The sequence below is a fragment of the Capra hircus genome, chromosome 23 (genome assembly GCF_001704415.2).
Source record: "Capra hircus breed San Clemente chromosome 23, ASM170441v1, whole genome shotgun sequence".
Lineage (NCBI taxonomy): Eukaryota > Metazoa > Chordata > Mammalia > Artiodactyla > Bovidae > Capra > Capra hircus.
In genome coordinates, this window is record NC_030830.1 from 16982580 (window position 1) to 16997269 (window position 14690).

The 14690-nt window shown below is 44.4% G+C and overlaps 1 protein-coding gene across 3 annotated transcripts in view; it reads right to left on the minus strand.

Annotated features, from left to right (window-relative positions):
• The window catches only part of FAM65B (family with sequence similarity 65 member B), a 109546-nt gene that overhangs the window by 9780 nt on the left and 85076 nt on the right, over positions 1–14690 (minus strand). For 2 of the 3 annotated variants that reach the window (XM_005696773.3, XM_005696774.2), the window contains exons 13-16: positions 10782–11465; positions 7049–7233; positions 4663–4831; positions 886–1021 (exon numbers count right to left, since the gene is read on the minus strand). In XM_005696773.3, coding sequence (XP_005696830.1) covers positions 886–1021; positions 4663–4831; positions 7049–7233; positions 10782–11465 — 1174 coding nt within the window. Of the gene's footprint in view, positions 1–885; positions 1022–4662; positions 4832–7048; positions 7234–7332; positions 8362–10781; positions 11466–14690 lie in introns of those variants that run through there. The other variant, XM_018039210.1, reaches the window with a different exon arrangement.

A 14690-nucleotide genomic window follows, 5' to 3' on the forward strand; every position in this document is an offset into this window, starting at 1 on the left:
CCCCAGGAGATTTTCTGCAGTGGGGGAACACAGTAGAGGGTGACTGAAGGAGTTTTTCACCCTTCCCAGGTGGCTCTCAGACTGAAATGATTGAAGAGCCATGTGCCACAGTCAGCGTTTCACTCCAGAGGCTCTGATCAAGCCAAGGGGCTGGAGGAGGAGCGGACAGGAGCCTGCGTGTCCTGCCGCTTTTCACATCTCTCAGAGACCTGTCAAGGTCACCTGCTCCTGGGAGGACTGGAAGCAGGAGGCAGCAACGTATAGAAAGAACCTACAGGGAATTTCAAGCCTAATCGGAGATAATCCAGAAGATCCTAGTTTCCCACTCTTTCTACTATCTGATGGGGAAAAAAGACACAAATTCTTATCTCTAGGCACTAGTCTTGTAGCCAGACCACACAAGTTCAAAGGTATCATCAAATTTTCTTTTTAAAATTCTGAACCAAGGATTCTCTTGAAGGCCTTTGACTCCTCATATTTCTGCCACAGTAGGTTTGAGAGCATCTTGCCTTTGACCGTCAACCGCTATGGGGGTTGTCTCAGCCAGCTCCACTGTACAGGGGCAATCCTGATCACCTGTCCCCAGGGGGATCCAGCAGAGGAGGAGGGGGTTCTGTGGATACACTAGAGTCTGCCTCCTGGAGGTGGAGGCCGCTCTAGAAAAAGCTAGGTGTCTGCTGCTTTGACTCCAATTCTGAAGCAGGTTGTTAATTATGACCACACTCACGTGGCCACCTTCCTCTATTCTACAGCCCAAGGGTGCTTCTCTGCCATCCTAACAAAGCCATGAATGGATGCAGGTGGGGACTGGGGCAGGTGGGGTGGGCGGAAGGCTCATGGTGCTACAGTTAGTAAGAACCTGGCGGTGTCACTGCAGGGGCTCACCTTCAATGACAGAGCTGATGTTTCCAATGTTCTCATCGCTGACGGCCGAGAGCTTCTCCATCACCTGGATTTGCCTGGAAAGCTTCTCTAACAGGTTGCTGGCCACAAATGGGGTTTTACTCGAAAGAACAATTTGCTGATAAAACGAACAAAACCACTGGGTCAGTTGTCAATAGAGCTCAGCCTCATCCTTCTGAATGAAGAGGGGATGTTAAACTCATACATCTTTCTGTTCCAGTATAGTGCTCCTTATTCCAGGCCGGTTACAACACCTGATGAAATCAGACATGTTTTTGTTGCTTTCAACTTTTTTCATGCCTGGGCACATTCTAGAGTTTTCTCAGTAGTAGGGCTGCAAAGTTATTATAAAGTTGCCTTTCTGTACATACTGTCAATCCATAAGACCTCTTTGAAACTTGAAGAGCGTATTTAGGTTGCCACTGGTGTGGAAGCAGAAAAAAGATTTGTTTTACAAGTGTAGTCATTTTTCATGGCCTGGATTCATATCATTGTTTTCAAGCTGAAAATTAAGAGTGTGTTGTATAATAATCATAATTACAACAAAAGTTTATCTCATTAATGAGTGCTTACTGTGTACCAGGCATTGGTCTGGTACATAAATTAGCTCATGTTATTTTGTACAACAACCCAGAAGTGGGTACTTTTGATTTTCCAGTTAACTGATGAGGAAACTGAGGTACAGAGAGGTTAAGCAACCTGTCCAAGAGAACTTTAATGGCAAGTGATTTCATTTGTGTGCAGGTCATGAGAATAAAGAGAGACCTAAGAGGAGAAAGGACAGAAATCAGTGACTGTCTGAAGGTTCTAGTCCTTTCTGTGTCTCTGTCCCCTTCACTTGGCAGGCATGGCCACAGGATGCAGACCTGTACCATCATCCTGTATGATCTCAAGCATTTGGGCTCTAGCGCAGAATGAATTTTTCACATTCAAAAGTCAAGCATTATATACAAATGCCTTTCATGTAAAAAAAAAAATTGAGTAGAAAAGAACTGCTCTATTTTAAACATAATTATAGCTATTATAATTCTTATGGAATACTCATTTTTATCTCTTTGCAATTATATACCAAATGAATAAGCAAGCTTCCTGATTCAGGTTGTTGTTCAGTTGCTCAGCCATGTCCGACTCTATGCAACTCCATGGACTGCAACACGCCAGGCTTCCCCGACTTTTGTCATCTCCCAGAACTTGCTCAATCGCATGTCCTTTGAATCAGTGATGCCATCCAACCATCTTGTGAATTAGAAATCAGGTTTCTACCTTGATTTCTACTTTATTCTACATCTCCTTTATTCTACACCTTTATGTCTATCTCTTTTGTTTTTCTTTTCTCTTTTTAAATTTAAAGATCTAATTGGCTTTATTAAACAATTCATGAATTGGGCAGTGTCCCATGTACCACGTAGTAATGGACTAGGTGGGACTACTCCCTCTTGTTTTTTCTAGTATCGTTGTTCCCCACAGAAGAGTTGAATTTTTTATAACCATGGCCTCACTGTAGAGAGAAACACTGCACTAACTCTTGGATGCCAATTAGTCTTTGAGCGAACACATCCGTCCCTTGATGGAACAGAATTCTCCCATGTCTCATGAAGTAATGACTTTACGTCTGAAAGGTGAACAGGGAGTTTGCTTAGCAGAGTCTCGGGCTCACTAAGGACAAAGGGCTGTGAACACCATCTCATTCCAATGCTTGGTGAATAGAGAACAGCTGTAAGTCAACAACAATCCTTGTTCATTTTGGTCAGAAAAAATGTGCACCATCTGCCAGACTGGTTGTCAGTACCTGGCTTATACATTAAACACTCAGCAAAAGAGATCCACTGGGGTACTGGCCAACCTAGTGCAAGAGTCATAACTGCCTACCAGCTTCCCACAGAATGTGAGTATCTGAGGCGGCTTTGAGGGTCTCTATTCATGGAGAAACAGATTTTTCTATATCTCGTCATGGGTGTATTATTGAAAAAGCAATGCTAACCCATTCCCAGCCTCCCTGGGTCCTTCCTCCCCACCCTGCCTCAGGCTTCCAATTGAACACATGCTCTTAAAAGCATGATTTCTCCTCTTTGTGCGCTCTTCCTGCCTGGCCCAGCCCCTTACAACCATTATACATTTGCTTTCACTTTCTGTTCCTGATTCCCATACACTGAGGCAAGGTGAGAGAACAAGATTGGGAAAAGACCAACCTCTGGGAGAGGAGGAAGCATTCATGCAGATGCTTGGGGGAAAGTGCTTTGTTGGACAGCTGAAACCCTCACTGCATCAAAAGAATGTCAAAATAGTTGTTCCACTGCAGATGGTGACTGCAGCCATGAAATTAAGACACTTGTTCCTTGGAAGAAAAGCTATGACCAACCTAGAGAGCATATTAAAAAGCAGAGACATCACTTTGCCGACAAATGTCCATCTAGTCAAAGCTATGGTTTTTCCAGTAGTGGTGTACAGATGTGAGAGAAGGATCATGAAAAAGGCTGAGCACCAAAGAACTGATGCTTCTGAATTGTAGTGGTGGAGAGGACTCTTCAGAGTCCCTTGGACTGCAAGGAGATTGAACCAGTCAGTCCTAAATGAAATGAACCCTGAATATTCATTGGAAGAACTGATGCTGAAGCTGATAACACTTTGGTCACCTGATGCAAACAGCTGACTCACTGGAAAAGACCCTGATGTTGGGAAAGACTGAGGGCAAGAAAAAAAGGGAGTGACAGAGGATGAGATAGTTAGATGGCATCACTGATTCAATGGACATGAGCTTGAGCAAACTCTGGGAGAAAGTGAAGTATGGGGAAGCCTGGCGTGCTCCATGGGGTAGCACAGAGTTGGACATGACTGAGTGACTGAACTGCAACAACTGTGGCAAAATCTTAAGTGGTAAACCAGCCTGATATGAGAAGAAAAATGAGCCCCAGGGTGTCCCAGAATGAAAATGAACTGGTGAGGATAATGGCTGTAAAATATTCTTTCTCATTGTTAATTAGTACTTATTCGCAATCTGGGAAACTGTGGTTATATTCTGTAGCATTTTGCCTTTAGCTGTCCAGGTGATGGAAAGCTAACTAATGTGTTGGGTTTATGTTAACATAAGTTCAGTAATACTGGCTTTCAAAGTCCATTTGTAGATGGCAGAATGCAAATTCCTTTTTTTAAAAAATCACAGGACTTCCCTGGTGGTTCAGTGGTTAATACTCCTCGCTTCCACTGCAGAGGACATGAGTTCCATCCCTGGTCAGGGAACTAAGATCCCATATGCTGGGAAGTGTGATCAAATAATTAAAATTTAAAAATCACATTACTCTCACCTATTATCGAATAATTTGAAAGCGAGAGCTCACTACATGTCACTTACTACCTGTTAAGGTCTGAAGATCTAGACTTTTTTAATTTATAAAAATTTATTTTATTTTTTTGGCCATGCTGTGCGGCATGTGGGACCTCAGTTCCACGTCCAGGATGGAATTCACACCCTCTGCAGTGGAAGTGTATAGTCTTAACCACAGGACCACCAGGGAAGTCCCTGGAGACCTAGATTTTAAGATGAAAAACCCAGGGTTGAAGGAAGATGGCCATGCAATTTAGTTTTTGAGTTCAAATCAAAGCAGATGGGATAGGGCACGTTCAGGGAGGTTTGGCTGTAGATGATTATTCTCACATTCCTGAATTCTCCTTTTCCTGGGAAAACCGAAAAAAAAGGAAGCACACATTCTTGGTGCATCAACAACCTGGGCTCTAAAAACCCGGTTCAGTCGCCAGTCCTACCTGGACGAGCTGGGTGCAGTACTGGAGGTGCCTGATGATGGTAAGGTCCAGGCTTTCATTCCCCGTGGTCAGCGGGAGAGGGCTTCCTGCCACACTAGTCCCAACTCCCGTGTCCTCAGTCAGGGCTTCGCTGAGATGCCCCCTGGCTTCTGGGTGAACCGATCTGTAACTGTTGAAGCAGGAAGGGGAGTGAAACGTTAGCTGTTTCTTTCTGCACAGAGACCACACGTCAAAACTCAACATGGCTTGTGTCAGGCCCGCACAGCACCCACTGGAAAGTCTTGCATTTCCTACCTCAAAAAATTGAGATACCCCTCAAATACTACTTTATCACTAAGCCTGGTCACCAATTTGCCTAACGTTAAAAAGATCCTACAAATAGATTGCTTCCAGAGTTCTCTGCTTCTCAAGCACAATGAACTATTTGTAAAGTCGTCTCACCAAGAAGTCTTCTGAAATGTGACCTCATTTGGGGGCATATTTGTGCTCTGTTGATGGGGTGATTTGCCAAATTTCTGGGATAAAACTGTCCTCTGTATTTGTGGTTTCCCAAGAGCAATACCATTAAAATAATCAGTCAAGGCTTTTTCCTGGCCTTGAATCAACTGCCACTTGAAGAAAAAGAGAAAGCACAGCCACTGGGAACAAACATGATGTCTGCAAAAAGGGGCATTTGCATCACTTTCTTCTGCTTTGCAAGCTTTGTGTAAACACTGCTGAAATATCTAAAGTTGTATCATGATGGGCACTTACATTTAAAGATAGGTGTGTTGTATTTATTATCTAATTTTATTCTTAAAATGAATCTGTGCAGAGGGGAGAGAGGGAGAGAAGAGTCTCATTTCACCCATGGAAGGAATGACCAGTAGAGATGTTAACTACAGCATCCTAGTTCACACAGCTAGGTGATTTATGGGTTCTAGTTTCATGCTCCCCAGTCTCCATAATTTAAAATGATCATGCACCAGAGTTTAAAGGCATTGAATGCTTTACCCTGCTTCCAAGAGGAAAACATTCAGCTTGTAGTCAATCCACATTTAAAACACACACACACATCTACCCTAAACATCTGATAACACACAGTAAGACTGATCACATTAGCCATGTTCTTTAATAGGAATGTTCTGTAGAATTTACGAAGGCTATGGTATTTTTGTTCTTAAAATGCTTATATTAAGAAGAAAAGCCTTGATCTATTATGTATTAGCTTCAGCTAACAAGTATACAAGAAGAGGTTTGATTTAAGAAGCATTTCACAAATGCAATCAAGTTAGAAAATCTCAGGGTAGAATGCAGAAAGATAACTGAAACATGACATTCATTTCATAAATTCTCTTTGTTACACTCCCACTTTGCTCAAGGGATAAATTCTATTTCTCCCCTTTTCTTTTCCTGGTTTCATTTTGGCAGAAGAAACCCTCTGGGAATAACACAACTTCAAAATATTAACACCACTCAGAGGAGTTTGTGAAGGTTGAACAGTCATAGCTTATTGTAATTTGAAAACCTGTGCATATAATATGTCAAAAGGAAAGATGGATGGAAATCCACCTTTTCCTTCGGGAAAATGTTTTTGCATTTTTTTTTTCTTGCAGCAAATTGGTGGACCTATGTTCACTGTGCTTACAGAATGGACCCCAGGCTCTAGCTCTAAGCATGTGGTTTGGTACAACAAAGCCCAGGAAGAAAGTGATAATATTTCATCTTTATCCTCCCTTCCCACTTCCCTGATTCATCTCCACCCTAGAGAAGGCCATATTCTCTCCCCAGAGGCCTGTAGATCCACTGGCAGATATCAGTTATTAGTCATCCCTTTCTACATTCTGAGGAAAATATGTGTCATGGGTTTTAAGCCTGGTTTTGAAACAGGTACTGATGAGCTTAATCAACTGCAAAGACCCAATAGCCAAAAGGAATAGAGAGATAAGGGATTGGAAAAGCAAAATCTAACAAAATGAAGAAATTAGGAATAAGATGCAAATCAAGGAGAACCAGGTCAAGACTGATGATCCAGTGAGAGTTCTCCAGAAACATAGTATGTGGAGTTAATTTGAAATTCATTACCCTGGGGCCAAGCTGTAGTCACTGAAACCTATTACAAGATGGATATGTACACATCCATACTTATACATAAGTGTACATATGCTTGTACAAAAATTTCCCTTTCATTTATAAAAAGTAAAATGTCATTTTTCTTAAACAACACCGAAAGAGATGAACTGTATTTAAAAATTGTACAGGACAGTGAAAAGGGTCTGTAAACCAATTCAGGTAGAGAGTTTTATCTTCCTGAAGATGCATATCAGGTCCTATCTGGTAGCAATAAATAACTGCTGTACCAGGAATGAGAGTGGAAATAGAAGCAGCTGCTGACTTCAAGACTTACCTATTTTTCTCAGTCTCAGTGTCTGAAAATACTGAGTCAGCACCTCCTCCAACATTACAAACCTCATCACCATCCTCCTCCTCCTCGTCAAAATCAGAGGTGTTCAGGAAATCAAAGCTTTCTAAAGCACTTTCAACAGTAAGACTTAAACTGGAAGACCTGCTTCGGCTTACTGCTGGCTTGCACTGCAAAGGCAGAAGGTACCAAGGAGAATATCAACATATTCGGAAGGAGAAACACAACAAAGACACCCAATGGGAGATGCGACACTTTCTTTTTTTTCAAGCTTTTATTTTTATTTTTTTTGTTGGCATTAAAAAAAATTCATTGAAAAATCTTCTTACAAAAAAGTACAACCGTGGATCAAGTGACACAGTATCTGGGATTTGTTCCAAAAGACTCTGGAGGGAAGGAAGCAGGTAGAGAAAGACAAGTTTGGCCATGAATCGATCATTGTGGAAGTGTGCTGATGGCCACATTAGGATCTATTATTTGATCCTTACTATTCCTGTTTGAAATATTTATAATCAAAAGTTTTAAAAATATTACAATCAGAAAGTCTTGGAAAACAGAATGGCTATTCTCTCTCTTAATACTGCTCAACTTCAAATAAAATTCAACTGGCAGACAAATCTAAAAGGTCAATGCCAACTACTAACTGATCTCTTAACTCCAAGTGGCAACGTGGTCTGTGCCCTGAGACAGGGCGAGCTAAGGCACCTGTCCTAAAGGACTCACAAAACAAATCTCAGAAACAGAAAACTACTCAGATTCACTAATGCACACTCTCTACGTAGGTTTAAATACTAATTTTACATTTACAGCATGTAATTTTCCTTTGAGCATCGAGGAGAAAATTTTTTTCCTTTGAGCACGAGCATGACAAGGAGTAGCCGTGCATCCTTTACAAGTTTGTCTTTGAAGGAACAACTTCCATCTCTCCCCTGACTGGGCCCTGGAATTATGTGAGCAAATCCATTCTATGGCCTGGAGAACTCTGTATTTCTGGACATTAAACAGAAACATTACAAACGGGATAATGCCCGTTGCTTTGGGCACAGAGATGGGGAGAAGTTCTTCCAAACAGTCAAAAGGATGTTGGGAGGGATCGAACGGGACAAATCCTGCAAGTAAAACGAGCTAAATGTCCTCCATCCAGTTAGGTGGCACTCCCTGCTGACTTCATTACACAGGGTCGGAAGGGCCTGGCAGGAGTCTGAGTCTTTTAAATCAGAGTTGTTTCATTCGCCCTCAGTCATCTCCGTCCAAGAGGCAGCACCATTTAGTTTCTGATCCTCAAGGTGTTTAGCATCCTAGGAGTGTGAAGGAGGAAAAAAAGAGAATGCTTTGCCAGCAGATGCTTTAATCCTGGCTGGAGACAAAGCCACTTGCCCCAGACCTTGACTCTAATGTCATTTTCCATCTCAGAGAGAGAGGAGGAGCCATTCCCAACTCAACCCACTTCTAGGGTCTTCTTTCCTAAGCTAGACTGCAGAACCTGATCGTGTACAGCATGGATGTGTTTAAATACGATCAAAAGAAAGAAAGGGGGGAAGTTAAGAATTTTAGGACAGTTTTGGAACAAGAGCAGATTGGAATAAAAATCTTGAAAGAAACTGACAGCCACCAGGTTTTTAGAAGACTTGATGGATGACTTGCTCAGTGCTTCCTGGTGGACTGAGCACTCTAGGTGCCTGGAAATGGGGGCTGCCATCACACTAGCTTTCTTTGAGGCATTTATTTTAGGTGGATTGTGTCTTGGCTCTTCACATTTAACACCTTCCTGCCCACTAAGCAAAGCTGGTCAACTGTGCAGATAAGCACTTGTTGAAGGGATCAAAGAAGTTTTCCCTGGGATATTAGATAAGCAGCCTCCATCCATGAGTCCTGAGCTGATGCTCTGGAGTTATGTTTGATGGGAAGCAGATTCAAAGTGCCCTTCCCTGCTGCTAAGAGGTTATACCTACAGCAGAATCAATCTGTCTGGAGCAATAGAGGACGTGGAGAGTCAGAGCCTGAATTCTCCTCTGCCCTGGGCAGACATGCCCTCCAGAGCCAGGTCAGCATGACTGCAACTGTCAGAATAGCCTTGGGAAGGTAGTTCCAGATGCCACGGGGAAGGCCACATTTTCAAACTGTCATATCGAGGGATGCAACAGACTTTTGTGGGCTGACTCTCTGCTTGCCCCTGGCACTGTATTTTCAAGCTGATCTTATAGAACAGGTCCCCAAAGAACTGCTCCTTCAAGAGAAAGGATCCAAGTTCTCTTCTTTATGGCACTAGACATCAGAGTGGCAAAGCAAAGAATATAGGAAGCGGCAGTGGGTTTCAGGACAGAAGATCCAGTTCTGTCTTCTTGTGCCATGTTTTTAAAAATTTAATCTTTATTAAATTTTGTCTACCAAGTGGAAGCGGATACATTCTGGGGTAGCAAAAATGACCTCATTATGAGACTCTCCTGACTAGGAGGAAATCACCTTTCTGAATCCTCTCTTCCCATGTCTATCCTTAGTGGTCTAATTGGGAACAAGAGAGGAAGATAGCTCTAGTGGAGTCAGGGTCCTCTGGCTTCTAGATTATTTGTGAGTGATTAATCTGGGATTCTAATACACTGATTTGGGCCAACTGCTGAGAAGGGAATCCTCTAGGAGGTAGTGCCCAGGGCAGGGAGAGATGCCCGTGGTCCTCACATCCTGGCTGCCCAACTCTGTCTTCAACCAGGGAAGGCCCTTCCTGCTTCCTGGAAACTCCAAGAGGGACCCTCTCCAGTAACATCTCAATGAGATATGATGCTCAAAAGGCCACCATTCATTTCACATTTGGGATCTGAATGATAAACTCTGGGGCTGAGGGAGTCTAGATATTCTCTAGAGCTCTTAATTTAACTCCCAGTCATTCTCCTAAAGTTGATCCATTGTCAGGAAAATAAAAATTAATATATGCTGCTGCTGCTGCTGAGTTGCTTCAGTCGTGTCCGACTCTGTGCGACCCCAGAGACGGCAGCCCACCAGGCTCCCCCGTCCCTGGGATTCTCCAGGCAAGAACACTGGAGTGGGTTGCCATTTCCTTCTCCCATGCATGAAAAGTGAAAAGTGAAAGTGAAGTCGCTCAGTCGTGTCCGACTCTTCGGGACCCCATGGACGGCAGCCCACCAGGCTCCTTGGTCCATGGGATTTGCCAGGCAAGAGTATTGCAGTGTGGTGCCACTAGTATTAAATGGCAACCCACTCTAGTATTCTTGCCTGGGAAATCCCACAGACAGAGGAGCCTAAGGAGTTATAGTCCATGGGGTTGCAAAAACTGTCAACTATGACTTAGCACCTAAACAACAACTAGTATTAAAAAATAAATGCCATTTGGTGGTGGTTTAGGGGCTTCCCTGGAAGTTCAGTTGGTAAAGAATCCACCTGCAATGCAGGAGACCAGGGTTCGATCCCTGGGTCGAGAAGATCCCCTGAAGAAGGAAATGGCAACCCACTCCAGTATTCTTGCCTAGAGAATCCCATGGACAGAGGAGCCTGGTAGGCTACAGTCCTTGTGGTTACAAAGAGTCAGACACAACTCAGCAACTAAATAACAACTAGTATTAAAAAATCAATGTCATTTACATATTGATTATCTACTGATCCTGTGATAGGGAAGGATAAAGAAAAAGATAGTCTATTTTACATAGAATGTTGGCTTAAGAGACTGTCTCGGAAACTAATCCAATTTCCCTGAAAAGGTACTTACTTTTAGAATATCATCCAGGTGCATGACTTCTTGGTTCAGATCCTGAAACTCTTTATACTGCTCTTTGTGTGGTTCTAACGCAAGGAAAAGCCCATTAAAGGCGTCCTCTAGGCTTCCATCCAGGAAAGACCTACAGCCTTCCGACTCTGCACTGACCGAGCCCTCCGAGAGCAGCCTCTCCGTGGCCGCCGGCACCTCTGCCGAGGTGAGCCTCTTGACCAGCTGCTTCGTGATGTTTCCTTCAAAAGTGTCCAGCTCCACGGGCTTGAGTTCAGAGGCCTCTTGCAGAAGGGCCTCTTGTAAAAGGGCCTCTGCAACTCCCTTCTGCAGGAACAGGCGCTCCGGCCCGGCACCAGTGGCCGCTCGGCAGCCCTCGGGCTTCCCCGTCCCCTGGGTCTCTCCCTCGGGGTGAGACCGGGGCTCTGAGCCTTCTCTCGAGGAGCTGCTGCAAGAGGCTGAGCTGGAGTCCTCCAAGCCCTCGTTCTGGGAGGACTGACTGCCTGGGGGCAGCTCTGCGGAGGTGACAGTGATTTCTGGATTTGCCGCGCTCGCACCAGGGAGAGAGTCAGCTGGGCCGGGGGCGAGGGTGCAGTCCCCGTTGGGCAGGTCGCTGAAGCTGAGGGACAGTGGCATTTTCTCCTCGGCTGCCTTCCCGTTTTCAAAGATGTCATCAGGTAGATTTGACTGTAGATAAGAGGCAAATCATTATGATTTTGGAAACAAGGGGTGTGTTTGGCCTTGTTCATTTCCAGACAAAATGTAAGACAATTAAAATAAGAAACAGACCTTTCACGATATTAACATTGTATTTGTTGATTGTGTGTGTGTGTGTGTGTGTGTGTGTGTGTCTGCAAGCATGGCAAAACAAAACAAGCCTTTAAAAACTCTATTTCCATTGCTGAACCTGTGTAAAAGTTCATTGTACTGGTCTCAGGTTTGAAATTTTTGAAACAAAAAATTTGGAGGCAGGGGGTGCTTGTTTCCTAAATCCCAGGATCTCACAATATCTGGCAGCCATAGTTAAGAACACCACTGGTTCTTTTTTTTTTTGGCATCAATCTTAAAGGGCTTTCCAGCATTCATGCTATTTCATTCAAAAGATGTGATGCTTTGTTCTGCTTCATTTCTCATAAATTATTTTTGAAAATCTCTACCCACAAATCCCAAGCCCTGGAAAATGTTTTATTAATTCAGTAACCATGCCACAAATAATTCAAGGCCAGAAATGTATTTGCAGAGCTTCTATAAAAAGAAGAGAGAAAGACTGATGAACTAAATAACTGTGTTCCAGGGCTGCAAACCCCAGAGCTCCCAGGGTGTCTGGAAGCCTTGGGTGCTCTGCTGGACAGCCCCAGCTCTGTGATCCGTGAAGCAGAACTCAGAAGACAGAGGTCAGAAATACCCAGGTAACCAAGATAATTCATTTATGCAGGCATTAACAATCTCCAAGTCATCTTTCCTGACACTGTGGTCTGCATGATGTTGAAGTGCCAAACACTGTTCAGTGGGAAAAGTTTTCTAGTTATTTGAGATCGACTCCTTCAAAATGAATGCTTTCTCTTGGATTCCAGATTTGATTGTTTAAGTAAACATAAGTACCTAGTTTAATTTCATATAAAACAATGAGGGACTTTCCTGGTGGTGCAGTGGTTAGGACTTTGTGCTTCCATAGCAAGAGGCACAGGTTTGATCCCCAGTCAGGGAACTAAGGTCCCACATGCCATGTGGCATTGACAAACAATAAAAAAAGTTTAAAAACAACAACAACAATTGATCGTGACAGTGCTGGGAATACATCCAGGAAACAAAAATAGTGCAGCAAGTGAAGTGGGGCGCAGACAGAAAGTGGCTCCCCGTTCTCCTCCAGCAATGTCCCTGCTCCCAACACCTGCAGTTTCAACCCAAACTCTCCACTCTCCTCTGGTTGGAACCTCAGGATGTGTCACTGGGACCCTCAAGTGATCTCTGCAAGCTCATTTTCTTTGTGTCTAAAACAGAATGTTTTCCTGGATTAGTGATTACTGAAAAGCGCTCCCCAGAGTCGGGGTGGGGGGGTGGCGGGGCGGGATGGGGAGGGGGTGGAGGGAGCTGCAGGGACCGTTGTGGGGGGCGCCACTGCTCCCCTTACTACTGCCAGCTCCTTCACTTCAGTTTCCTTCCTCCTCTATCTGTACCCTCCTCTCATCACCCCCCAAACAGGCTTTATGCCTCCAGGGAGTGATGAAAGAGGAAGCTTCTGGGGAGAGATGGAGGAAGGCTGAGTCCTGCTCCAGGCACTTCCTCCATGGGGTCCCCTGGGCATCTCACAGAACCCCCGGTCTTCTGAGCTGTCTGGCCCAGCCTCAACTCGCCTTCAGAATATACACTCCCAGCAGCTCTGAGGGAGGCGGAGGCCTTGGCTAAGTAAGGAAGGGGGGGACCTTGGGTGATCTCGATTCTTATTTAAATTCCAAACTCCACTTCAGCCATTTCTCTGCAGCCTCACATTCCCAAGCCCATATTTGCTCGGACTTCAGCGGCAAAGGTCGAGTTAGACTGAGCTGCCTGCCGAAGGGGCCGCACCAGGTGCCAAGGGCCCGAGCCTACGAACAGGCACAGGAGGGCTGGGATGCTGTAGCTGGCGGGTGATGCGGGCGCTGGAGCAAGCGGGTGGCTGCAGCCTGGGAGAGGGACAACCTGGAACTCAGCCCTGGGAGACGGAGAAAAAGGAAGGACGGGGAGGAAGTGTGTTCTAGAAGGAACAACAGTCTGCGGGAGATCCTGAGAGGGAGGGTGCATGGGGAGGAGGGGCGCTGGGCAGAGAATGAAGCCTGGAGAGACGGGAGGTGGGCCTGGAGAGCCGGGCTGGAAGGGAACTGGCTGCTCTGAGTCTGTGTTCATCAAGTTCAAAAGGCTTTATGAACATATAGTTCAAAAGGCTATAGGAAACCATCACATTTTTTTTCTAATCTTGCTCTTGTTTAAACGATGTGACTAAAATCGCTGCCAACTCCCTCCCCAGCCCTCTGACTCGCACTGTATGAGCATGAATACACACTTGGCGTTGGTAGTTACTCCAGCAGCTGGTGCCTGCTTTATCTTTCCCATATCGTCTTCCCACTTCCCTTGGAAATTTTATTGGAGTTTAGCCCCATCCATTTTACCGGTGTTTTTTTTTTTTTTAAACGAATAAGAGGTTATTATTATTATTATTATTAACCAGAAGACTTTTAGCCCTTTCCTCTCTGGACATTCAAAGATTACTTTATATGTCTGTGAAGGGCAGAACACGCCATGTATGTACATACGTATGTGTATGTATATTCTCCTGTGACATAAAGGGAAACACATATCATGTAGGTAACTTATTACATCTTTGACTGAAAATTAGAGTCTCTTTTACTATGATAGTATAAAACACACTAAGGCTAAGAACCTCTTTCAATAAAAAGAGCTCTAGGAAAATTGGTTTAAATCTTTCTGACTTCCTCAAATGCCAGTTTTTGAAGGCTACAACTGTAAAGATTGATATTAGGGATACATTAGCTTAACTTGTGAATGAAAACCTTCTTTGACTTCATGTGTGACTGTGTTTTTTTAAATGACAATCTTGTTACCATGGATATCTTTGCCACAGTGCAAAAAAGTCACAGCACAAAAGCAGAGATCGTGGGAAGGGAAGGACAAACGGCCTCTCTCACAAAGGTGCATGCAAGCCCAAATTTCCCACCCTGCAGACAGGAGACCTGTAACCGTTAGCCAGTGAGCATGAGAGCAAAGATAAAGCAAGAGGCATGCCAAAGCATACATGCCACCAGCCCCCAAAGGCAAGCACATCACACCCCGGCGGGCCACCCACACTCACATAAAACTCTAGCACGGCCTTGGGTCTCAGCCTGAGGGAGGGCAGGTCACTGAAAGAGCGGCTGC